This window comes from Podarcis liolepis, assembly GCF_965112155.1.
Source record: "Podarcis liolepis genome assembly, chromosome: 9".
In the NCBI taxonomy this organism is placed as follows: Eukaryota; Metazoa; Chordata; class Lepidosauria; order Squamata; family Lacertidae; genus Podarcis; species Podarcis liolepis.
Genome location: NC_139564.1, coordinates 54,895,849 through 54,922,924, shown reverse-complemented (window position 1 = coordinate 54,922,924; position 27,076 = coordinate 54,895,849). Strand labels below are relative to the sequence as shown.

The window sequence follows — 27,076 nt, the reverse complement described above, 5'->3', positions numbered from 1 at the left end:
CTAATTTGTTAGTCTTTAAGGTGCGGTATGACACTTCCTTGTTCTTTCATCAAGAGATTAACACAGTTGCCCCTCTAGAAATCCTATAAATGCTTACTCAGAAGAATGTCCCATTGAATTCAGTGGGATTTACTCTTAGAAAAGTGCTTACAGGATTTCACTTGAACCAAATCTCCACACCAGTTTAAGATTTGTTTTGTTCAGTAACTTAAGCCACTAGATGGAGTGATGAGCACACTGATGAACCAAACCCATTTGTCTTTAAAAATACTGGGCTTTTGTTACTTCAGGTAACTTTGCTCACCTAAAACTGCTATTAATTTGGTGGGACAGGATCCAAAAGGATTCCCCCAAGGCCTTGGACATACAGTAGAATTCTGTACCCCACCCCACCCCGTTATGAACAGTTACCTCCCCTACTGCATTTGAAATTTCTCAGTTTCGATATTAGCTTGCTGGATCATATGGGTGAAGCTGCCCACAAAACACAAGATTAGAGCTTAAGTATTATTGGTATCCATGTGCAATCATTTATAAAAGTGTGAAATTGAAGCAATTGTAGATAATGAGTTGTATTGGATTAAGTGATGCTCAGAGTAGATCCATTTAGACCAGTGGATTTAAGTCACGACTAACTTAAATAGGTTGGTTTCAGTGGGTTAGCTCAGAGTATGACTTAGTTGGGTGCAACCAACTTTTTATGTAAATCAGGACAGCAGTACTTTTAGGTATGAATTCCTTTGGAGAATTGTCTTAAGTAACATGTTCTCAAATTTTTTTAGTGAAAGAAAAAGTTGCAGTTTGCTCCAATGCATCTAGGGTGGGGTGGCTGGGTGTGTAAGCAGATAGTGACATGCGCATCCCTTGTCAGGTTGTTGTGTGTGCTACACAGTTTATTGCATGTACACTGGTTTTGCATGTACAGTTCCAGGCTGAATCCAGCTTTTGGGGTTGAATGCACAGTTCCCCTCACTGTCTTTGGAACCAAAAGTACAGCTCATAAGACTTGCTTAGAGATGGAGGGAAAATAAATTGAATCCAGCCCACACTCTCCTCTTCCCACCAGATAGCAGGATGACATTGATATCAATATTGATTGGCAGGTAGTAATGTTCACTTTTGGATTTGAAGCATGGAATGTTAAACCAAGATGCTAGGATGATGTAACATAACTGGAGTAGTCTAGCTAGTTCGTTTTTCACTTGTCAGCAGCTGACGCTAGCTTTAAAAAAATTAATCATTGAGTAGGGTTTTTGGGAAATTCTATTTTGAAACATGGGTATATAAGAGATGGCTGAAATAATGATAGGTTATATTTATATACCTAGTTGATGTCTTGTTACTAGGTAAGCAATTCATGCAGCTCGCATGCTAATCTCACAACAAATGAAAATAGAATTATAATGTGTTTGGCATTTGAGTCTCCTCCACATTTCCTCCTCCAAATGCATGCACCCATTGAGTTATTTATTGATAACGGCTTTCTTTCTGCCTTTAGGTCAATTGCAAAAATCTTAGAAAATCTGACATTTGTAATTTATGATGTATGCCATTCATTTTCACTTTCCCTGACAGAAAAGATCCGTGGAAATTTCCAAGTAGATTTCCTTACTCCTTTGGGGCAGGGGTTCTGTTCTGGGCCCCACACATGTTGGCAGAACCCACGCAAAGCATTCTACCCCACTCCTGTTCTGCCCTTTTAGTGATATTTTAGGGTAACTTCTGTGTTCAGTGCTGTGCAATCACGTGCCAATTGGGCACATGTCAGTCGCTCGTTGCCTGTACAATAAACTAAAGCCTGTGTCATATTACGTACTTCCTATGCAAAGATGTGAACACCCTATTCACAAAGGTTATTTGTGTTCAGGGCGAAATCTAACATGGAGCAGTTCCTAAAGGTCAAACTAGACATGAATAAATGCATGGAGGAGCTGCAAATTATGCCAGAGTTTCTTGGTTATTTAATAGTGCAGGAGGGGATTTTTATTTGGCCCACGATACATGGTGAGGGGAAGGTTTGGTGTCATTGGGAGATCCCCCCCCCCCTTTGCTAATTGCAGCATGGGGCAGAGATCAGTTATGGAAATAAGGGCAAAACTTTGGCTCGCCATACTGTCCAGATAAAAATGATGTGTTTGTGCAATTTTTTAAACAAATACATCTGATGTATTTTTAAACATATACATCTGATGTAATTAGCAGTAATGCATTTGGCATCACATGTAGTTGGCCCTAAAAATAATTGTTTCATTATGTTAGTAAACTCTGAATGCCATAACATCTAGCAAAAAGACTACTTTTAATGTAAACCTGTGAATATGTAGATTTTTCCGTTTGGGTTGCTGAGAATTTTTGCTAGAGTGTTTGCTAGAATTTAGAATGCTTGCTAAATTAAGTATTTTGTTTTGCTAGAATTCTCCAAGTGCCAGCTGCCTATTCCCCTATTGATCCAGATGCCCCTCCAAACTTGTCGGCATATTTTATGAAAAAGTGTAACTTCCAATATGTCCTTGTGGAGAAAGACAGAGTTGATGTAAGTGCAAAAGCTTTCAACATGTTTTAATTGGGATATTAAAATGAGATTTTGAATTACCTTTCTTTTATCAAACATACAGCTTAATATTGCATGTTTTATTAGAAATAATTCTGCTGAGTTCAGTGGGATGTACTCCTAAGTAAAAATCTTTGGGATAGTGATGGCATCAACTTGGATGACTTGCAAAGAGAATAAGACTATCAGTGACTACTAGTCTTAGTATACCTTGTGTTGTCGGTTGCATGCCTCTTTACACCAGTTTCTGGGAGAACTCTTTGTACAAGTAGGAAGACTACAGTTATGCTCAGTTCCTTCTCATGGGCTTCCCATAGGCACCTGGCTGGGCACTGTGAGAACAGAATTCTGGCCTAATTGGGTCTTTGGTCTGATCCCACAAGGCGTTTAGGTTCTTATTGCAGTTGAATGCTTATTTGCTTAGTTTTAAAACCCAGTCACCTTCATTTTTATATGTAAACTTTGCATAATATATACACATTAATTTGTACATCTGTTTAGAAAATGAAAATTTGCCTGTTCAGGATGGAAAGAATCGACAAAATTCAAAACCTTATTAAACTAGTATACCTAGAAGTAAATTCCATTGAACTCACTGGGCTGTAGCAAACTCCTGGTTTGTCTACTTGTTGTGGAGTAGTTCTTAGGGTGCACCCTTAGGGTTAAAATGTCTCATGCCTTTCAAGTCAGATTAGGTATCCCAAATTTCTTATTACTTTAGAAAGGTTTTTATTTGTCATAGGAGTACACTATAGAGAAAATAACAACAGCATTTGCACACAAGTATTATTCAATTAAAACCATTCTTTCTCTCTTTCAGAAATTCACAGTAGCACATGGGCATTTGTTCTGCCATAATTCCTTCGAAATACCAAAAGTTGATTTAATTCTTTTCCAGAGGAAGGGCAGTAATATTGAACATTTAAACAATAGCAATGAAAGTTATGCTGTGCCAAGTGGCTTAGAGGCACGAGCCTTGGACCAGCTTGAGACAGAACCATTCAAAGACCTGCTGGATGTCAGACAGCAGCACTCCATAGCATATATTTTACATACATCTGGAACAACAGGGATCCCTAAAATTGTCAGGGTACCTCATAAATGTATACTGCCAAATATTCTTCATCTTCGGTAAGTGCTGTTTCCCCAAAAACCTTTCATAGACTTTTAAAAATAAAGGTGACTAGCTAGAGGCCAGGTTATTTATTTATTTGCTTTCATTTACAGTGGTACCTTGGGTTACATACGCTTCAGGTTACAGACTCCACTAACCCAGAAATAGTATCTCGGGTTAAGAACTTTGCTTCAGGATGAGAACAGAAATCATGCGGCGGCAGCGGGAGGTCCCATTAGCTAAAGTGGTGCTTCAGGTTAAGAACAATTTTCAGGTTAAGAACAGACCTCCGGAACAAATTAAGTATGTAACCAGAGGTACCACTGTATAGCCTGTCTTCCTTTTCACGGGATCAAAGTCAGCATACCTGATGACTTTCTGCCATAGCTGTCACCAAATTTTGCTTGTAGTAAATATTCAGAATTCAGAACTTGTATCAGAATAACACCATGTTTTTTGCCTGACTTCGTTTAACTCTAGGTTTGTTTTTTAAATGAGTTTGGTGGTAGTTTGTGTGTGCTCTGATAGCATGCTTGTAATTAATATTTAACATTGTCAGGGTGGTGAAAGTTTGGCATATTTTGGACATATAGTATACCTATACACTGAATAGAAAGTGCCACTGAGTTCAGTGGGTCTTACTGTCAGGGAATTGGCTGTGGGATTGCAGTACAAGTGACAGATGTCAAAATGTACATCTGTACAAACATAATGGCCCAGTTCACACTTAGACTAAACCGCAGTTTATGTGGAAGACCCTCCATGAATTCTAATGACCAGTTGGTCTCACTCCACCACCCCCATCTCTCATAGCAAGAAGGAGAGAACTTAATTTTGCTATCAAAGAATCTCTGCTTAGCAAGTATTAACCAGGGATTTGGTTTAAAACAAGCAGTAGTTAATTGTTAAGCAAGTAAACTTCAAACCATGGATAATGAAATGGGCTTTTTTCAGTAACCATTATAGTTTTAAGTAAAAACCCTTGGTTCATATGTAATGTTACGCCAAGATTCTTTAAAAGTGAAACAAAATACTGTAGACCTCCTCCTCCTCATTGCATGGGGGTGGTGGGAGTGAATGAACCTGATGATTTGATCAGGCTCATGGAAACTCATCTACATGGAAACTCATCTACGCACCAAACCATAGTTAAGTGTTATGTGCAAACCTCAGCCGTTGATTTATTTGTGATGGTATGGTATACTAGAACATTGCAAGAGTAAAACTATTGCAACTTCATACGCATTGCAACAAATGTTGAGTTTCAGATCTGATGTCTCATTTGAGTACAGATTTTCCCAGAAGAACCCTGTGTCTGCTGTTGGTTGATTTCCCAGTCCCTATCAGCTTGACAAGGCTGTTAGAGAAATTTAAAATATGAGCTCCCACAGGAATATGGACCTCTTTTTTAAAAAATGAATTGTGCAGAAATTATTAGGAAGATTCCTTGTTCTTCTTTTTGTGGGCTTGTGTTTTTTACTTCCTTGATCAGCAGATGTGTTGGGGGGAAGAGACAACTGAAGATCCCAAATAATACAGGTGTATCACCCAAGCAATGCAGATACATCCTAGACTGATGTCTCTTGGGGCTGGTTCACACAATATTCATCACTTTATCCCACCAAGATTTAATACTACAAGCAGAATTCCATAATCTCTAATGCTGTGCTTTTGAAAGACGTTAGTTGGCAGTAATTGAGTGTAAAAAACCAAAACCAAACCAAGTGATGGATGGGTGAAACATCCCCTGGAAAACTGGGAATTTTTTTGGTACAGTATTTCAGCTAGTTATTTAACTGCATCTGCAATTTGCAGAGTAAAAAGGAAATAGCTATTGTTGTTTTTGAAGATAGATAATCTTGGCATGTTGCTTTCATATTAATCACAACCTATCTTTTAAAGATGTTTCTAATTGTCTTTAAAACTTTTATCTTTCCCCTCACCAACAGAATTTTTGTTTTTCAAGAGCTTTGTTGTAATTCCAGTTGATTGTTTGGATGCACTGCTTTCATAACAGAAATAATAAACCATATGTTTCTTATGGGTGAATTAAGCCATTAAGCCATTTTGAGTTTTTTTAAAAAAAGCAAAAAGCACAGGCAGCCTTGAAGAAACACTTTAGTTTTTGTATTCTTTTCTTCATTTCAGTTTATTTCCTAACATGGTACTCATTATTTTTCTTCCTTATCTGCTTGACCTGGTTTTTATTTTGGACCATTAAGAACATTTTGGATGTAATCCAGCAAAGTTAGGTGCTTTTATGTTTCATTTATTTTTCTCCCATTCAAATCCATGGAATTTGAAAGCGCTCGGCTTTGGCTGGATTGTACCCTACTGCCTTTTGTGATAGCAGCATTTCAGGATCTGCCACAATCACATAGAAAGTGGGCTGATCTGAGGGTTTGCTGGGTGAGGAGTACAGAACAGTCCCTATGGCCACAGATTTGCTTTACCTGCCCACAGCCCCTTTCCCCAGACACTTTTCCCCAAATGAGTGCTCTGATACCAGGTGTGACTATGACAAAGGGGAAAAAAGCTTTGGGGTTGGGGAGTAACTACAAGGAGACAAGCTATTGGTGGGACAGGAAGAATTTGACTACAGTCACCCACCATGTCCCTTTTAAATTAACCTCATTCTGTGCTGGGTTTGTTTAATTTTACAACATTTTATTGTGCTTTGGGATTTTCCAGCAATTAAAGTAAAATCAATTGCAAAACTTCCAGTTTCATGTTGAGGTGTTTTTTTTAAAGAAGCCTAGGAAACATTCTAGGTTATAGAAAATAATCTTTCAAGCTTGACAGATTTTAAACAAAGATATATCCTGTTAGAGCTCGAGAACAAGAAGACTTAAGGGAGTGAGAAAACTGGACCCACAGAATAATTGAATATTCCAGGTGAAGGAAATGAAAGTGGCTAGGGGGCAGTCGAGCATTTTCAACTTGTCATGCCCTCTTATACTGGTGGGAGTGGGGTTTCATTGGTCTGTTTGATGCCTGCATGATTCTGTACATCTCCATTGTTAGATATGTGGGGTCTATCTGTGAAATTGCTAGTTTTGGATTCCAAAATGCATGCGATGGTTGAAGAGGTATTTGTGTGTCTTTTTTCTTTAGAGATGTATTTAAGGTCACACCAGATGATACAGTGTTTATGGCCTCTCCCCTGACATTTGATCCATCTGTAATTGAGCTGTTCATTGCTCTGGCAAGTGGGGCTTCCCTGCTTATAGTTCCTAACCTGGTTAAAATGATGCCACAGGAGTTGTCTGAGGCTCTTTTCCAGCACCACAGAGTGTCTGTATTACAGGTAAGATATGAGAAGTGCTGACCGTTTGCTCTGAATGCTGCTTCTGCACAACACTGGAATACAATGATGATCAATCAGTACAGTCATTTGGCTTCTGTGCATTTTTAAATCTCTCAATGAAAATGTGCTGTAACTGTGAAAAATGAGACCGACACGTTAACGATCATTAGGAAAAGGATGGGGGTGGGGGGAATGTGCTGTGTTTGTTTTTCCAAGTGTAGCTTCTGTCAGTGTTCCACATGAGCTTTAGACTCAGTTGACCTGCTTTTATTAAATGAGTAAAAAAAATAAAAAGAATAAAAATAATCAGCATGTTGCTTCCAAGTAAATATTTTGGATTTGAGCTATATGTATATTTAGGATATGCGCAACCTTTGTTTACAGCTTCTTAAAATTTGGACATTGACTCATAGAATAGTCACTGAGTAATTGCAGTTTGCAGAGTTTCTGCTTAGGGTTGTCTCAGAGAGAAAAGAGGCAACTTAGCCATGGCTTGTCTTCCAGCAGTGAATTAAAGCCCTATCACTCATTGTGAGCATCATGAGACAGTGTCCAGGTGTCCAAATCTTGAGAACCTAGTCTGTATGACCATAGTCCTTAACTAGCAGAACCAGTAATGGGTTCTCAGTAGCCACACAACTGATCCTGCTGATTTCTCTTTTCATCCAACATTAATAGTTTCCAAGCAGCACAAAGTACATAAGAAAGTTACAGTGCTGACATTCTCACTTAGAGGGGCCCTAAGTCTGTTGCAGTCTAAATTCTGTCCACAGGGCTTCTAGTTGCCCGTTTCTGCTGTATATGGTAATAATAATAATAATTTATTATTTATACCCCGCCCATCTGGCTGGGTTTCCCCAGCCACTCTGGGCGGCTTCCAAAAGAATATTAAAATACTGTGATACATCAAACATTAAAAGCTTCCCTAAACAGGGCTGCCTTCAGATGTCTTCTAAGTATAAGTATAAGTATAAGTAACAGAAATAGATTTTGGTGGATGGCAGATACTTATCTGGAAACTTATTTTCTATAATGCATAGACTACACCCACACTTCTGCACAGATTTGGAGTTCAGCGCATTAAATCAACAGTGTTGTCTGCTGATACGTCATTGCGAATCTTAGCTCTCGGTGGAGAAGCATTTCCTGGACTGAATGTGCTAAGAAGCTGGAGAGGACAGGGAAACAAAACACACGTGTTTAATATCTATGGTATTACAGAAGTTTCCTGCTGGGCCACATGCTACAAGGTTCCCGAGGAGGTTTTTTGTTCTGATCACCGGTAGGAAATGTCATTCTGTTTTGCTGCCTGCATGCACACTTTGGTTGATGAATAAATGATAAAAAGCTTAGTAGTACAAATCCTCTGTAGATGGAATGATCTTAGTGGATTTCTGTGGGTGTTTGATATGAGAGAGAGTTTCAAAGGCACGCCTTTAACATTTGGATAAAGACTCTCCTCCCTGGAAGAGAGGGGAGTGGTTGTGGGTGGGAGACCGAGCTCCGCCCCTGGTAGGGGGCATTAGCCCCCTCCCCTCCTACCTGGCTGGCGCCCACGCCCACCGGAGGTGGCCAACCAGGTGCCTCCGGGGGGCATGTGTAGCAGCTTAATGCTGTGGTGCCAGCTCCGCCGCCTCCTCATTTGTCGTCGTCCCTCAGCGAGTCACCCACCCTCCACTCCCATTTAGCTCAGGGTATAGGTTTTTGGCCTTGCTATGGACCTTAGGTTGGTCGCCCTGGTTGGCTGGGGGGCCTGGTAGGAATTTTTCCATTTGGCATTAGGCCTTTTGGTTTTTTCGCCTACCTCGTAGCAATCGTCACAACTTTTGTGGTATTGGTGGGTAGGTTAAGCATTGGATTCATGTGTTGTGCTGTGTCAAGGGCTAGGTGTGGCCATCGCCTATGCTATCTACCGTGGGTTATTCCGTTAAAGGAATCTGGCGGTCATGTATTCCGTCCGATGCCTGCTTGGCGGGAGGCCATGGCACGACCCTCGGTGACATCAGGGGGTGAGCCTATAGTTGGATGAGCATCAACAGGCTCCACCTACTGTTGAATAAACCCACCACCTATAGTCATCCAATGCCTAAGCCAATACCTTTTCACTGCTGTAATCAATAAAGTTGTGGCCTTTTCTTGCCCATTAACCTTATATCACGTGTCCTTGTGTATTTATTTCACATAGCGGGGTCGGGCCCTCGATCCACAAAATGACCTTAAAGAAGTAGTCACGTTTTGAATAGTACTTGTGTTGCATTTTTAATCTTAAGAAATAATTCACATGAGCTCAAGCATCTGTCAGAAATGGTTGTTGGCATATTTCTTTTTCCAGAGATGCTTTCTAACATCTACATGATGTTTGCGCTGGGATGTCATCAACATGCAGATGAGACATTGTTTTGCAACACTTTTCCACCTAATCCCAGGGAGGCAGTGGAAAATCTGAACAGATGTCTGGGGGCTAGATTGGGGTACATAACAATGAATAAGCTGAAAATTGAACCAGACAAGTGCCTCAGGTTGGGAAATATGCAACTCTGACTGGTGGTCTGGGACAGAGTTGCATTCCTCCAAGAGGGCCAAGTACTTAGTTTGGGAGTACTCCTAGATTCTTCGCTTTCAATGTTATATTTAAGAACTTCTCTCCCTGTCTCCTACGCCTTCTCAACACTGGCTCCGGCCTGGTGGAATGCTCTGTCTCATGAGACCAGGGCCCTCAGGGATCTGATTTCTTTCTGCAGGGCCTGTAATATAGAGTTGTTCTGCCTGGCCTTTGGCTTAGAATCAGTTTGATTGTCTCCCCGTCTTTCTTTTTCCTTTCTCCTCCTATGAAGAGATTGCACCCTAATGTTTTAATGTTGTACCTTAATCTTTTAAATTGTATTTTAATCAACTTGTTTTTATTATTGGTTGTTAGCTGCCCTGAGCCCGGTCTTGGCTGGGGAGGGCGGGGTATAAATAAAAAATTGTTGTTGTTGTTGTTGTTGTTATTTATTATCACTTTCCCCTTTTTTCTCCTTGGTTTTAGATTTGATTCCCTTGTACCACTGGGAGCCCCACTGTCTGGAACAATCGTTGAAGTCAAAGATGCTAATGGTTCTGCCGTTCTAGAAGGTGAAGGTCAAGTGTTCATAGGTGATTTTCTATCTAATATTTTTAATTATAGAGTTCACTACCTGAAGGTGTGGTGAAAGCCATGGGCTTAAATGGTCCTTTAAAAGGATTAGACAAATCTATCAATAGTTGCTGGTCATGATAGCTACTTTGAACCCCCATATTCAAAAACAGTATGCAGGAGAAGAGTGGGCAAACAGGCTGTTCCCATCATGCACTGTACGCTGCTGGATCAAACCAGAGGCACATCTCGACAAGCATTCAGTTCTCACCATGGCAAATATGACCAGTTGCCTATGGGAAGCGATAAACAGCACTCTCCTGTAAAAAAGTTTCTGACTTCCTGGAGGCATTCAGTTGACCAGCACTATAAACAAGATGCTGGACTTTTCCTCTGATCCAGCGGGGCTTTTATTTTATTATTAACTGCGTTTAGAACTTCTGGGAACAACCCTGTGATTTTATTTACTGGTGACTTGGAGCCTTTGAATAACATAGATAGTAGTGCTTTGAAGCAGATTGGCATTCGTTTTTAAAAATGGTTTTTTGTCTGAACTAGCATGTTATCTCCTGTTCTCGTTAGCTGGGCATAACATACTGGCACATCCAAATTAAAATGTGGTATTTTTGGTTGTCATTATCCTAAGACAACTTTTTAACGACAGCATCAGCCAGATTTTAAATAATCAGGCAGGATGTTGCTTTTCGTATCCATTCTAGTCACCTAGTGTAAATGTTTCAGATTTTTAGTATTTGATTTTTTTAAAAAACTGTGCCTTCCCCCAGCTGGATGGCATATCTGTTGCTTTCTTTTTCTTTTTCTTTTTTCTTTTGTTACCTGCTCTTTAGCCATCTTTCTGGCTCTTGATGTCTGCTTGTGGACCACTTTGGTCTGCACGATCTTTTTTTGAACAGGAGGTGAGGAACGTGTCTGCTTTCTTGATGATGAAGTAACACTACCTAAGGGCACAATGAGAGCAACTGGAGACTTTGTAAGAGTAAAGGATACCGAAATGTTATTCTTGGGGCGGAAGGACAATCAAATTAAACGTCATGGCAAGCGCCTCAGTATTGAATATGTACAGCAGGTAATGTAATAAATAACTAACTATCAAAGTTCTTAGGTAGACTCAGAGAGCCTGGTCATGATCCTTGTCCTTTTAAGCTCATTTCTGGAGTACTGCAATGAACTCTACATAGGGCTACCCTTGAAGACTGTCCGAAATAGGCAACTGGAGCAGCAAGATTGTTGTACAAGATGGAATCGTGACATATTTCCTGGGGATTAGTTCCTTCTGATGGTCTTTCCCCAGTTCGTAATTCATGTGGACACACTGGACAGCAAAACGGGGCAAGAGACTTGACTGAAAGGGTTCCCTCTAGACAATAGGATTCCCCAAGATATGCAAGAAAATCCTGCCTTTAAAAATCTAGTCCCCATGCCAACTCTGGCGGAGAATGAGGGCTGCACATGCGTACTACCTTTATTCTGCCTTTGAATGTTGATAACAGAGTGACATACGGGCACAAACCCTCTGATAGCCATGGCATTGAAGAGGAGCAAGCAGTCTGCTTTCAGAAGGTGGCACATGGCCTTGTAGCTGGCTTCATAGATACCCCACTGAAGACTTTCTGCTTGAGCCCTGTGCTTCTTGTGTTACTAGTGGGAAGGCTGTTGTCTTTGTCTTCTCTACTCATCCCTCTCTATTTTTTTGTACATCCGTATTTGTACTTTTCTGAAATAGCATTGAGTATTCAGTAACTCTTATTTGATTGTTATCAATTCAATACCTTCTTTTCATGGTGTAGAATATTGTTCTACAGAAGATGCCCAATAGAAGATGCATTTGGAAGCTCTAAAATTATTCTCTCTGGTTAATAGTAGCCTAGACTCCCCCCCCCCCAAAAAAAAGATAGTTATTTCAGCCATACTGGAAAAATCAAACAATACTCAAAGCCAACAGTATTTATTTACTTTCCATTCACATCATGTGATAGGAATTTGTGATATGACTATCTCATGATTAAAATATTTGTATTCATTGCCAGCGTTGTTCTCTCCCCACCTCCCCTGCCTTTCTCTGTAGCTGACAAATAGCTACCTTTCAAGCATTCTGTGTAAGTGGAATATTTATAGACTCCTACACGAATAGAGGTTCAATAAAAAGTGCTTATGCATCTCTCATTGTCTAGGTCCAGCAGTGCAATAACATCCACCAAGCTTTTCAAATTACCGTATTTTTCGCCCTATAGGACGCACTTTTCCCCCTCCAAAAATGAAGGGGAAATGTGTGTGTGTCCTATGGGGCGAATGCAGGCTTTAACTGAAGCCTGGAGAGCGAGAGGGGTCGGTGCACACCAACCCCTCTTGCTCTCCAGGCTTCAGGAGATCCCCAGCGCCAGCCCCACAAGGTCGGGGGACAGAGGGAGGCGGAACGCCGCCATCCCGCTGTCTCCCGAAGTGGTTTAGAGGCTGACGGCGGGGAGACCCCGCCGCCAGCCCCGCGAGCTCCGGGGACAGTGTGGAGGCGGAGCGTGTCTCCCCGCTGTCCCCGGACCTGATCTGAAGGCGGGCGGCAGGGAGAAGAGCACTTCTCCCCGCTGCCTGCCCCACAAGCGCCTGGGGGGGGGAATAATTTTTTTTTCTTTATTTCCCCCCCAAAAAACTTGATGCGTCCTATGGGCCGGTGCGTCCTATGGGGCGAAAAATACGGTACTTATTCTGCTCGTTCTTCAGTGCAATAATTTTTATGGTCACTAAATTAGATTTGAATTATAAAATGAAGAAAGAGTTGAGGAAAATAGAGGCATCTGATTTACTTCCGTTATATGTTGCTTGTAGTTGTAGTTTTCTGTAATTGTTGCTAGATTAAGCCAGAGTAATCAATTTATTTTTCAGATTGCGGAAGGCTACTGTCAAGTGGAAACATGTGCTGTGATATGGTATCAACTGGAAAAATTAATTCTGTTTGTTGTGCCCAAAGGCAATTTTAAAAAAAGAGACATTTTAAAGAAACTCCAGGAATGTCTTCCTAGCCATGCAGTCCCAGATGAGGTTTTGCTGATTGACACTTTACCATTCACATCACATGGTAAGATAAATTATATTTAAATAAATGTCCTTAATAATTTATATTAAGCACTCTTCCATTTTAAAAATCAGCTCAAATTGAAAGTATATTATTTAAAAACGCATGCAGGACCGATGCAGTGCAAACATCCATGCATACCAAGTTTTGAAAGTCTGGAAAACACACACACAAAAAGGTCTAAACATGACAGCAACGATTACATAGAAATCTCACTTGTCAAGTCTCCTTGGGGAGTCTGTCCTATAATTGCAGTGTAACTTTGCAAGCAGTATACGTATATGTTGTATTTAAGTGTTGTGTAGCAGCCAAATGTGTCCAATTCTTTAGTGAATCTCAGCAAAAGCAGCCATTCTCAGAGCTTTAATTTTCCTTTTTCTTGGAGCAACAGACATACAAGAAACAGTTTTGACACTCTCAGAATTGGTTTGCTACACAGATTGAAGGACAAGCTATATGTAAAGCTTCACTAAACACATAGAGCTAGCCTGAATTGTGATGGGTGGTTGTCTATGCATACATACACATCTCCTGCAGCCTCCCCATCACCACCACCACCCCACTCCTCCTCCATCAAGCATGGATTGCATTAGGAAAGAAACTCCCATGGGCATTAATGTGAGGTTTTTTCCTAATGCTTATTGTCATGCTGGGAGGTGAGAGTTGAGGATTTGTTTACCAAGATCATAACTGAGGTTGGAAGACTTAAACCTCCAGCAATGCTGTGCTTCCAGTGATTTTCATTCCCCTTGCATTGCTTCTGAAATTTTATTTTAAAAATACACACAGCATGATTGCTAATGTAGGTAACGTAATGTGTACTTCGTCCTTGAGGTCTGCGTTGTAGTAAAATAGATGTGCATGCCTATTTGTACCTAATGAAACTTCGAGCCTTACCAAATATGTTGAAATCCTTACCTTTCATATAATTTTTTTTAAAAAAAAAAACTTTTCTTTTGTATAAAGGCAAAATGGATGTGTCTGAGCTGAGCAGGATTTACAGCAGCCATTTGAACTCTAGAAGGAGTGACAGTAAGCTGAATGAGAATGAATTGTGGGAGAGATTGCAGCATTTATGGAAGGTAGTGTTTTAAGCTACATCTGTATCATAGCAATTGAGTTGCCATACATGTTATGAATGCAGGAGAGGAATATAGTCTAAATATTTTTTGGCATGTGCAGCATATACTACAAATCCCTACATTAATTTGGTGTTTTACTACAGCTTTGCAATAATTACGGTATATGGAAACAATTATCCCTCTCCCCTACTCACCCTCCTGGAAGGCTTAAATGTTGGTAAACAACTGTAGCAAACAGATTGGCTTGCTGCCATCTAATCTATCAAAACTTTCAGAAAACCATTTCCTAAACTAAAAGAACTATATCAGTACTTGCCAACTGGGAGTAAATGGAGCATGGATAAAAAAATAAAAATGGCCATTATGTAGAGTGTCATAATATATTTAGGTTCTAACTTTTATGAGCTGGAGTTGCATACAGATGAACATAATTTTTACCCTGTGTTTCTTAAGATGTGTACACACAGTTTGATTATCTTGTTCTGTTCCAGCAGATGCCCCTGGCTAAGTTCAGACCCCAGGCCCAGGTTGTTGGCATAAAGTGAGCACAGAGAAAGGGTCTCCTTATTTCAGTGTAAGAGAAAAGGGGCAATAATAATTGCTTCCTTTTCCTTTCGTCCCAACAAGTTTTGCCCTGTTTTATAGAAAAAAAATCTGGAGTGAGCCAAGATTTCGGGTTGTATCCAATGTTATTCATACTGAAATTAATGGGCAAATTAATCAATTTTAGTTTGACTGGCCAGCTACTTCGATCATTGTTTTGTATTCTTTTTATATTGTTTTATGCTTTATTGTAGACCACCTTAATACTGCAGTATATAAAAGGCAATGTAAACACTTTTATTAAAATAAAATAAAATAAAAAGGACTTCATTCCTACATGGGCAACCTTTCAGGGGCAACGTGCCAGTACTGAACAAAACAAAACAAAACAGAAGTAGAAGTGGGCAGAACCATTGGTACAAAATGCTGCCTTCCAGCTGTGCAAAAGCCAAAGGTTTTTATGCACGCACCCACACCGCTCCATCAAGGCAAGCAAAGAGGCATTATCAAAGTCAAAAGTGTGTGCGTTACATGTTTTGCTTCTTCCTTTCACCCCCTAGGCTGTTCTGAATTTCCCAGATGAATCCGCAAGCATTTTCAAAGAGTCACGGTTTTTGCACAGTGGCGGGGATTCCTTAAAATCGTTACAGTTCCTTGATGAAATTGAACATATGGTAGGCAAGCCTGTCCCTGGCCTCCTGGAAATTATTCTCAGTAGATCCATCGAAGAGGTCTACAGACATATCTTAAAAACAGTTTTCCCAAGCGAAAACCTGAAATTAAGCTGTAACAATGCTGTAAAAAGAAAGCTGAGTGAAAGCAGCAGAGAGGAGCCCAGTAAAAAGTATGTGCAACTAAAACCTGAAAGATCCCCAGTAGCTGAATCAAATATTGCTGGATTTACTGCTGTGACCCGAGGAAACCGGTTGTTGTCTATGGGTGACCCCTTGAAGAACCACAGTAATACAGAGCAAGCAGGAGAGAGCGAAGTTTTGCCAAGTGTGCGGGATAAAACAATTGTTAGCAGTGCAAATATGGCAGAAGATGATTCTATACTAAACACTCCTGTACATGAGAATCTTGGGCAAACTGCTGAAAAGTTAATGTTGCATCTCAGATGGAAGTCAGACCTGAACAAATGTGTGGATGCATCTCCACTAGTTGTCACCGAAAAATTATCTGCCTTTGTGTATATTGGATCGCATTCTCACGTGATTCAAGCAATTGACCTATATTCAGGAAAAGTCAAGTGGGAGAGAAACCTTGCAGATCGCATTGAGTCGTCCGCCTGCGTATCTAGGTGCGGAAACTTTCTTGTTGTTGGTACGTATTTATTGCTTTTCTCTTTCCTTTGGCATTCTAAGCGAGGGGTGGCTAACCCTCAGCCTGCAAGTCTTACCTGCTCCCCCAAGCAATTTTGTTCCTTTTCTCCCTCAAGGCCTTAGCCAATTTGGCAGTGGCAGAAACAAAACAAGGAAAGACATGGTGCTGGTTGATCATTTGATCAGCGGGGAGGGGGCAATTACAAACAGATCAGGTCAGATGTCCTGTATATTTATGTACAAGGCCGTGGTGTGGTGTACTTTTAGCTACACCCATCATTGGCCAAGAGTGAATAAGGTCCATGGGCCAAAAGAGTTTAGCCACTGACTATATGGGACTAGCAGAAATGACTGGCAGAATCCGAGACCAGGGAAAAGAGACGGCGGAAGAAGATTGGAATAAATTTAAGAACTATTTTAATAAACATTGTAAAATTAATGAGTGTTAGAATGATGTGGTTTTAGTAATTAAATGGAGTACAGCTGTAAAGATTAAGTTAAAAGAAAAGAAAGGTCGACAATTAGATAAAATCAAGGGTGAGGATTTGCTGAACTAAATATTTGAAATGGGAATGCAGAAAGGGGAGGTATGAGGAGGTCGGTGAAGTAAGTTTTAAGAAAATAAGGTTTTGAAATTATACTTGTTCTTTCTTTTTATTTTTGTTTGTGTTAGTGTGTATTGTTTTGTTTGACATAATTTGTAAAATCTTAATAAATATTTATATATTAAAAAAAAGAGTTTAGCCACTGCTCTTCTAATCAAAACTTACAGCAACTGAACAACTAGTGATTTTTTAAGACCGCTTCATAGTTCAGTAGCTGATTTAGTTCTTTTTTTATCCTAATAAATAAATGTGGGATGTACCATGGGCTAGTAGTTTTCTCAGCATATGAAAAGCAGTGCCCATCAATGGAGACCAGTTTATAAAGAATCCCACGGAAGTTTTGAATGGACTTCCTGTATTTGAATGAATGATAAGCATGTAAGGACTTCAAAAATCCAGTATTTTTGTGGACAGTTAAATAATTCAGTGCCTATCCAAATATATCTGCTTTCTGTGGCTATGATTATTTGCAGGATGTTATAATGGGTTGGTATATGTCCTCAGAAGGAGTGATGGAGAAACACACTGGACATTTGCGACTGAGGATGCTGTGAAAAGTTCTCCAGCTGTGGATCCTTCCACAGGAGTAGTCTTCATTGGATCTCATGACCATCATGTATATGCTTTAGATATTTATGTAAGTAGTCATGAATGTTTGGCCAATAAGAAATAATGAAAATGCCTCCTATATCGATATAGCGCAAAGCAAGCCCCTTTGATTTTAGTGGAGCTTCTACGTAATTTAGAATTGCAGTCTTAACGCAAGTTAGTAAAATGTAGCTCAAGCTCTGTAAGAAACTGAAAGCTACAAACCGTCAGCTGTTACGGGCTTTTAAAAATCCCAGTTAGTTAGACCTGCTTTAAATGTGGTCGGCTTATTTGCTGCTTACAACCCTAACACTGTAGCCATTTAAAGTTCTTACCACACCACTATTTCCATAATTGTTACCACTCAACAGAATTGGTATGGCATGCAACACCACCCCTTTTTAGCTGAACAGTTAGCAGTTATCTGCCTACTGCTGCTGAATGTGTGTAATGCTGTTTATGAGGTATTTTGTTCTGAATAGTAATAATGAACTGGTTGCAACTTTGGGTATAAGTATCATCCCAATTAAGCACAAAGATTCTTCCACAGTGGAGCACATGATAACACTGTACCAGTTTGCAGAATTTTGAAACCGTGTATTGCACTTTAACATTTAGTTGAGCAATGGAATCATTAACTTGCATTTGTCTTTCTGTTATGCTGACAGAGGAAAGAGTGTGTCTGGAAATTACACTGTGAAGCTGGAGCTGTATTCTCCTCTCCTCACCTAAATCTGTTACCACATCACCTGTATATTGCTACACTTGGAGGGCTGCTGCTAGCTGTAAATCCAGTATGCAACTTTATTGCTGTTTATGGTCCAGAAATAATACAAATGGAGAATTAAGAACTCAGGGTGGGGAGAGGTAATAGTAGATGCAACAGTAGCTTGGGAGACAGTGAGATGAGAGAAATAACCCAGAGGAGCCTCCATACTGTTTTGATAACGCATGTTGTGTTAGCATACACTCACCACAAGAAACACCATCACAAACAGAACTTCTTTGGGAATCAAAAAGCTACTTTTTTGTTTAATTCCATTGGCTCAGTTCAGAACCATTTCCCTTCTTGTATAGTTATGTGATTTATAAGGTGGTGACAAGTTTAACTGTGGCCAGTTTCTTCAGCAGCATATATTTCTAGTACAGGAGAACCATCCCTAATTGCTTAACTTGATTGATTGCATTGCCTTGTTTCAGTTGTATGTTCTTCCCATTTTATGGCAGAATATGTACCTTGGGGCCTGTGAAGTTGGGAAACACGTACAGCTGTGCTAGTTCACTTGTTACTGCATTTGTCACTTATACCTCATACTGTTAGTGACATTACTTCTAATTCCAATCCATTTGGAATTTAAGTAATGAAGTCTCTTCATTATAGGAGCAGTTACTCAGATGCTAAAGGAAGAATGTTCTCTCATTTTCCTAGTATCAGATACTTCTATGTCTTTGGCCAGCTGCTTCATTTTCCCATTAGCTGAAGCTCTGGGATACACTAAAACAATGAATTTCACGCATGCATTTTCAGATTACGGGGAACGCAATCTGGAAGAGCTTTTGCGGAAAACCTATCTTCTCATCACCACATTGCAACAAGGACTTTGTATGTGTAGGATGTGTGGATGGAAATTTATATTGCTTTAGCCACTTTGGAGAAAAGGTAAGCACCTGTCTTTATTAACTCAATTCACTCCTTATAGCATCCATAACTGGCCCAAAGGAGTTTGTGTTATGTAAATCTGTTTTTCACAAGTTAAGAAGGAAGAAGAGTCACAATGGAGCAGAGAAAAGGTCTGTCTAGTCCAGCATTCTGTTTAACACAGGGGCCAGGCATGTCTGCTATTGCCTTCATGTCATTTTTGCTCCAAAATGCATCACATTACTAAGGATTGGGAAGTTTTGGCCCACAAGCCAAATGTGGTCCACCAGTTACTTCCATAGAGCCCACAGCTGGTGCAGGTTATCACCACCGTTGGAGCAGGTTCAGACAAATTCCTCCTCCTGGCAGTGGAGCCCAGTAGCATTTCTAGCAGGAAGAACTTGATACAGTGGGGATCATTGGAATGCCCTTGAAAGCACAATGTAGGCTAGCTTATAGCCTGCCTGATATGCATCTCCAAAGGTCTTCTCAAGTGGGCTCCTGTCTGAGGATGGAAGCCTTGGAAAGATGAGATCAGCTGGGGGACCTTGCTGGAAGCTGCTCCATACTTTTTCTTGAAATTTGATGTATGCAGTATCTTCCAGACTAGAGCTGGAAAATTCCAGGAGGTTAGTGAGACAGGACTTATCTTTGCAGAAGCCACGTGATTATTCAAAACCCACAGTGCAGTCATATACATGTCTACCCAGAGGCAAGTCCCATTGAGTTCAGTGGGGCCTTTTCCAGGTAAATCTGTATAGGATTGCACACTTGATAATGCTTTCTACCAGTTTACTAGAGCTGATAGTGGTAACCTAACTGGATTATCATTTCAGTATCTTTCTAGTCCATAAGACTGTTCTGCTTTAATCTTTGATTTTAATACCTAAATATGTATTTATAAGCATAATTTATCTCAACATGTGCATTTTGATACTTCTTTGAGCCAAGGACTGTTATAACTTTGAGAAGTCTCTTTACATACATGTTGAGTTTGTAAGCGCCGTCTTCGCTGTTTCTAGTCAGTTCAACACTTCCATCTCACCGAAAGTCCTTGGGTCCACCTAGGATTTACTATAAGGTCAAGTCCCTAGTTCTTGGTTCCAAGACCAACTTGTTCTAGGACATCTAGAAATTTTGCCTTAGTCATATCTGGAACATGCATCTACCCAGTTTGTGTGAGTTATCCATAGCTACAGCATTTCTTCCTTGATTTTGCTGTCAAGATCACTCTGGGCATTGTGCTTAGTGGGGTGAGAGGATGACTCTACTACGACTTTATTTTTGTAGGGGGGGGACTGGTTTTGCTATCAACTGCAGTTCTTGGGAGTGATAGCACTTTTGAGTTTTTTAGTTGGACTCTTGTGACTTCATCTTCAAGCCCTAAATCACACATGCATGTACTTGGAGGTGCTTCACTTTAGGTTTCAGTTGAGGACTTGGCAGCTGAATATATGGAATATATGCAAATATGTATGAGGTGGTATGAAAGCTCTGTACTGGCTTGAGCTGTGATAGCTGCTTCACTTGAAGCAGCTACTGAATATCTTAATGAATGCATGTGGGTGAAATGAAAAAGACAGTGCTGGATTAGGCCTCAAATTGTATAATTTGTAAAGTTATTTGTGAGGAGGTACAAAGGTAGGAACTTATTTGTGGTAGCAGTTAAACATGTGGCTGACAGAAATTTCAATAACTTATTTAATTTCTCGATATTGTCACGCAGATATGGACGTTTTCCAGCAATGGACCAATTTTTTCATCGCCATGTATTTCAGATTTTTCCAGCGATATATTTTTTGGATCCCATGACAACTTTACTTACTGCTGTAGTACGGAAGGTAATTTATTGTGGAAATTTGAAACAACATCAACTGTATATGCAATTCCATTTGTTTTCCATCATCATGCCTTACAAGGTGAAACACTTCTGGCAGTGGCATCCACAGATGGCAGAATATGGATCTTGAATGCCAAGACTGGCTTGGTAGAAGGTGAAGAGAAGCTTCCAGGAGAAGTGTTCTCATCTCCTGTTGTATGGGGAACAACAATCATTGTAGGCTGTAGAAATAACTATATTTATTGCTTTGATTTATGTGGTTCTAAAACCAAATAAGGTGCCTAAAATTTCCCTTTTTGGATATTTTTAATTTTGCTTGTACAAAATAGGGCTGGGTGGTGTTAGGTTTTCAGCATCACGATGTACCACCAGCCAAGCACTGTGATCTGACGATACACCATGATGTTGAAACAAGCCGCGTTGGCCCCAGCCTGTGAGGTGTGGGGTAAAACTGCTGCAGTTCTCACCGGAGGAGCTGAGGAGCTTTCACCCCAGTGCCTCACGGGCAGGGACAATGCAACTTGTTTGCACTGCTCAGCGAGCCCAATGCCTGTGCCCTTGAACAGAGAAGTTTAAGGGAGGCACCCCACCCCCCACCTCTGGCTTAGGTGGGGGCTCTGTTACACTTGAGGAAGCCCAGCGAGCTACCTCTTTCTCCCAGGAGGTTGAGGCAACCCGCTCACCCCCCCTCAAGTGTAATGAAGCCCCAACCCCCACCACTGGCTTGCTACACTTCCCCGCTAAGGGGTAGGCAGCGACGCACCCCACAAGTTCAAAGGAGCCATCTGCCTTTGCAGGCAGCTAAGGGAGGAACAAATGTAGCTTGCTCCTCTGTCAGCAGTATGAGGGCCAGAGTGCAATGGCTGATTCACCCAGTGGTGAAACCTCTGCTGCAGCTCATTTCTCCCTCACCCGCTGGTGGCAGAGGGACTCAGCAGCGGCAGTTTCGTTCGTTATATACTGCCAGGTGAAGCGGCCATTGTGGTCTGGCCCTGGGCAATGTTATCAATCAATACATTGCCCAGGCCTAGTACAAAATAGAAAACCTTGCCTTCAGTGCAAAATCATCTTAATTCAAACCCCAGCTTTACATTTATTTGTGTACTTTACATAAATCTATTTTAATAGCCATGGTCATCACTGGCTAATATATTAAAATGTACTGACCATGGCTGTGTTAGATGCCATACTATATTTTACCAGGGCACTTTAGAATGTGGAATAATTTTGATCCCCCAAAAAGGCAGCATATGATATTTAAGAAAAAGTCATTTGAAATTATGGATTTGCTATTACAAAGCATTCCAAAAACATGGCTTGAGCTTTTTATTTGAGAGCAGCATCAACCCCCAAAGTGATAGAAAAGTACTGAAAATTGCAGGAATGCATGAGCTGATAGGGTTCACTGTTTAACTTTTTATCATATATTGCAATACCGATATATGTGCGGGGATAAGTGTCCCACCAGCACAAGGATTGCTGCTTGCACAACAGGACTTCTTGCCTCTTCTTCCCCCGCACAGACACCTGCACCCTCTGTAAATCTGCTTGAGGGTTGAGGGAAGCACCAGAGGAGATTTAGGGGGAAGAGAGGGAAAGTCCTGTTGCCAAGCAGGAATCCTTGTGCTGGCAGGACACTTAGTGCTGCTTTGGCTCATTTCTGTAATGTGCAAATGACAAAACAGAAGTTTACATTTGTTCCAGAAAACAGGTACTGTATTTTTCGCTCTATAGGGCGTACCCGACCATAGGACGCACCTTGTCTTAGAGGGGGGAGAACAAGAAAAAAAATTCCCCCCCTCTCTGCCCAGCGCCCCTTCTGCGAAGCGGCAGGAGGCACTGCGCAGAGAGGGGGAGAATTTCCCCCCTCTAAAACAAGGTGTCGTTCAAGGTGCGTTCAGCTGCCTTCAGGAGACTACCTTGGAAGCCTGGAGAGCGAGAGGGGTCAGTGCGCACCGACTCCTCTCGCTCTCCAGGCTTCAGGTTCCTTTTGACCTGCTCTTTGGGGCTGGCGGGGGGAAGCCCACTGCCAGCCGCAAAGAGCAGGTTGGGGAGTAGCGGAAAGGCGCACAGCCTTCCCGTTGCTCCGCAAGCTCCTCGGGGCTACCGGGGACCAGGGCTATGGCTTCTTTAGCCCCGCGCACGCTCTCCTGGCTGGTGAGGTGGCTCGCGGCTATGGCAATACCCCCACCTTGTGCAAAAGCCCACAGGAGCTGTGCGGCTCCTGTGGGCTTTTCTACGAGGAGGGAGAAGGGACTGACTGGCCGCGTCAGTCCCTTGTCCCTCCTGAGGAAAAGTCCGCAAGAGCCGTGCAGAGCTTTTGGGGGCTTTTCCTGGCTGCCTCCCCCCCCCCCCCCCGCATTCACTGCATAGGACGCACACACATTTCCCCTTCATTTTTGAAGGGGGGAAAGTGCATCCTATAGAGCGAAAAATACAGTAGATGTTGAAAATCAAAGGGCTAATGTTGTGAAACAAAGTGCTCTTTCTATTACATGCTATAAGGATCATGCATAGCATACAGGACATTTTTAAAATGTAATATCTACCTCCATATAGGTGCTCTTAACAGTTATGGATGATTTTTTGAGTGAAGATCACAGGGAGGTATCTAATGTCATGGGATCAGACAAGGCATGACTTCCCTTTCCTGTCTTCCTCACTGTACTCTCCATGCCATCCTAATCTGCTTCTAAGTTCTCCAAGCCCATAAAGCAGATTTTAGGGACACCGGGGTGGGGGGATGGGGTGGGTAGGGAAAGTTCCATTTATGGCAGTACAACTCACTGTTTTTCCCCTGAATTATCACCAACAGGAACGAACTTCTTGTTAAACCTTTTCATGTATCCTTAAAAAAACAAGCAGCAATGAATAACTCATAAATGAGAACATAAATAAAAAGTACTTTCAAAGCTACATAAACACTTGTCTTTTTTTATTGAAATAGAACAAATTTTCCGTGATTAACCATTTACATTAAAATTTGATGATCAAAAACCAAAAAGAGAAATTGCACTAATATATCCCGTAGTTATAGATCATTTTACTTAGGTTTTATTGTTGGTAAAAACACATAATTAGATACCTATAGCAATTCAGGCTTTTCTTAGAAGATAAACCTGACATTTGTAACAAAAAGACAATGAATACGTACATCTTCTGATACCTTTCAGCAGATTATAATTTAATAGGAATTAAAATGACATTAGTATAAGAAACAATTGCACTTTAAAACATTTGAAAAATTAAAAAAGTACACAAAACAAAACCCCACAATTGTACATTTGTTCATAATTTTATACACCACTATATGAACAACAGAGGTTAAGCATCTGTAACCTCAGAAATAATATTTTGTTCCCAAACGTTAGTGATGCCCAACTCCTGTTGAAATCAATACAACATAGTTTTCATAACTGGCTTAAGCCCTATTAATTTCAACAGAACTTGGATATGATTAACTTCCTATAGCTTAAGTCTTTTGTATATAAGTTACTCCACCGCCACCAAAAGTTGAGACCATATTCTACATAGTGGTCAGATCAGTTTTTTAAGTGTTTTGAATAAATGTCATGTTTGTTCAGTAGAAAGGCTGTGACAGAGCTTAAGCAAAGTAACACTTCATTGGTATTTAGTGCAAAATTTTCAAGTTGACTTTTACATGAAATGAAAAGGTTGAAAATATAGGCTTCTAAAAAGGTTTCCAAACCAATATTGTACATACCCCCAACTCTGATCCAGATACTGATTCATGAATGGAAATGGGTTTCCCCTTCCTATAAATGCTGCTTTGGACACCCCCTCCCCCATCAAATGACTGAGGAAATATCTGCAGGGGTAGCACACCTTGCAGTGTAACCAATACGCCGTCTGATACCCTGATCATGTGTAACGTAGACTGAAGGGAAAGTGGGTTCCTCCCAACTTTAGTCCAGGTGTCCCTTGTTGCCTACAGTATGCTCAGGGCTATCAATGCTGATTGTATTCCTGTTGAACACTTTAACAGCAGCAGGGAATACACAGCCTTCTGGTTTCCTTGGTTCTCTGGATCAGAGCCTCTGAATACTATTTTCGTACACTAGACCCCCTCATGCTTGAAAACACTTTGCTTCTGAAGCTTTTGAACTATTTACTCACTATACACTCTATGCTAACAGTGTGTCTAGAATTATTTGGTAGGTCTTTCCCCCTCTTTTATCATGCAAGTAGCACCTTTCCCCCTAAAATTATTTTTCATCCCACCCAACTCTCCAGTTTTCAACCCCCACATTCACCTTTCCTGCTCTCCTATTCCCAAAAATTCTTGGAAATGGATTTGAGGAAACAAAGTTGTAATTGCAGTTTATGCAATTCCAGGTTTTAAGCACCACTAGATAAACGTGCTTTAAAAAACATTTTCTACCACCAGCAAGAGGCTTTTGCACCAATCAAGGCAGGCCTGTACTTTCTTTGTATACAGACTGTACTATGTGCTACTTATACCAACATTCAGCAGGAGCTCTTCCTGGTGTCAGCAGGTTACCTCTCTCTAAAATAAAGGAGGGTCACCAGTAAGTTTTGCATGAGATGGACATCCACAAACAGACTTTCCCTATTATGTCCCTGCTGGCCAGAATACAATCTGTGCTTGTATTACGTAGGTATTTGTGCCATGGGTTAAACAAAAAGCCTCAACATACCTGTTATATTGGTTGAAATCTTTGCCGCTTAAGTGGAAGCATATGAGCTGTTTTCAATTCTTCAAATAACTGGCTCTTTTATGAACTTGATTCCCGCGAAATCCTAAAGGCTGCTTTTGCCTTAAACATTTGTAATAATCCTGAAATTGATGGGTTATTTAGAAACACTTATGGTTTGAATTTAAATATGAAACCAAAAACAACACTGATAGCCCAATAATCACATGGACATCGCTTCGTATAGCAGCTACATAACTGCCAAAACCCCTTTGTGCTTGCAATTTTACAGAAACACAACTGACCTTTTGTTTCCTCTGTAGGATGCCTATTCATTAACAGCATCTGCTGCCTTTAAAAAATGTACTCTGGAGCAGAACTGCAGTTCTCAAAATGTTCCTTGGATTAATTATTGAGTTCTTCCATTATTCTGGCAAAACAAATGTGGTACTATGAGGGATCCTGTTGAATTAGCCATTAGTTAATCAAAATGCACCTTTGCCTCTTATAAACAAAAGAGGCTTAAAAAATATAACTAGTTTTAGGTGGAATAGTTAGAAGACCCCATTTGCTGTAGAATCCACAAACCTTGCAAACTGAAGTTCTGTTTAAACCAGTTCGTATCTACTGGAACAATCTGAATTCCATACCTTGTAGACCTATTTGGTGATCCTTGAATTTGAAGCAATTTTAAAAGTAACCATAAAAACACATCACTGTTTCCTCCACATTTTAGAGATAAAAAGATTTAAAGGGGAATAAGACTTACATGCAAATAAATTACACTTATCCCTGCAATGTTCTTTAGCCAGATTTACAATCTGAAGTCTGTTCTATGACTTCCTGTACCGAGTATCTAACAGCAACTACATATTTTTAAAACATGCCATTAACAAAAGTGCTGAAGTCATGTTCTGCCAGCGTAACATGCAGATATGCCGGCACAGATGTTGAAAATCAAAGTGCTAATTAAGTACAGAAAACAATTATTTTCCTGAGAATATGCAATCTAAGGTCCATAAGAATGAAGTCCAAACAGTCTAGTTCCTGCAGTTCAAAACCCCCCCATTTTCACAAAGCTGGAATCATGTCTCCTTTTGTTAATATTTTGGGTTCCTAATATGCAATCATTTAGGCATAGGGATAGTTACAGTACATGGCTAAGTGGGTTTTTGTATAATATTTAAATTATGTATAATTTGAAAGATTAGTGTTTGTGATCATCCTGCCTTCACATGTGCTTTTAATCCTATTTTTATCTGTGCCGTGCGACCAATCACTGAAAGATGGAGGTGTATAGCTTACTTTCTGCACACAATGGCAGTGAAAATATTGTAATGGGTTTTGCATGAGAGCTTCTGCATGGTTTGGAGAATCATTGCAGGAAAATGCATATTTGATGCCACCCTGTTTCAGCATGTTAATTATTTATATCTATTTCCAGTTAGAAGCAGCTGATAAAGGCGTTTTTTGTCACAATTAAGCGTTTTAAAACAAAATACTGAATTTGTGAAAATATCTTGATGGGTTCTCATTACAGGAGAGCTAACTCCATTAATAGCTCCAAACTGAGAGACGCTACTATATTGCAAACTCTATGGTAGGA

General features: G+C 40.5%; 2 protein-coding genes across 24 annotated transcripts in view; one reads left to right on the top strand and one right to left on the bottom strand.

Annotated features, from left to right (window-relative positions):
* The window catches only part of AASDH (aminoadipate-semialdehyde dehydrogenase), a 25,476-nt gene extending 1,766 nt beyond the window's left edge, over nt 1-23,710 (top strand). For 5 of the 22 annotated variants that reach the window (XR_014515801.1, XR_014515802.1, XR_014515807.1 and 2 more), the window contains exons 4-17: nt 2,413-2,533; nt 3,372-3,682; nt 6,780-6,972; nt 8,013-8,254; nt 10,001-10,107; nt 11,002-11,174; nt 12,986-13,178; nt 14,142-14,257; nt 15,361-16,123; nt 17,201-17,364; nt 17,984-18,109; nt 18,844-18,975; nt 20,681-22,505; nt 23,235-23,710. Coding sequence is in view for 4 of the 22 variants with exons in the window: in XM_083459820.1 (XP_083315946.1) it covers nt 2,413-2,533; nt 3,372-3,682; nt 6,780-6,972; nt 8,013-8,254; nt 10,001-10,107; nt 11,002-11,174; nt 12,986-13,178; nt 14,142-14,257; nt 15,361-16,123; nt 17,201-17,364; nt 17,984-18,109; nt 18,844-18,975; nt 20,681-21,070 (3,031 nt within the window). In the remaining 18 variants the exon portion in view is untranslated. Of the gene's footprint in view, nt 1-2,412; nt 2,534-3,371; nt 3,683-6,779; nt 6,973-8,012; nt 8,255-10,000; nt 10,108-11,001; nt 11,175-12,985; nt 13,179-14,141; nt 14,258-15,360; nt 16,124-17,200; nt 17,365-17,983; nt 18,110-18,843; nt 18,976-20,680 lie in introns of all 22 variants that reach the window. The other 17 variants (XR_014515799.1, XR_014515805.1, XR_014515812.1 and 14 more) reach the window with 7 other exon arrangements.
* Nucleotides 23,709-27,076, bottom strand: part of CRACD (capping protein inhibiting regulator of actin dynamics) — a 116,551-nt gene continuing 113,183 nt past the window's right edge. For both annotated transcript variants that reach the window (XM_083459730.1, XM_083459728.1), the window contains one exon: nt 23,709-27,076. The gene's annotated coding sequence lies outside the window, so the exon portion shown is untranslated.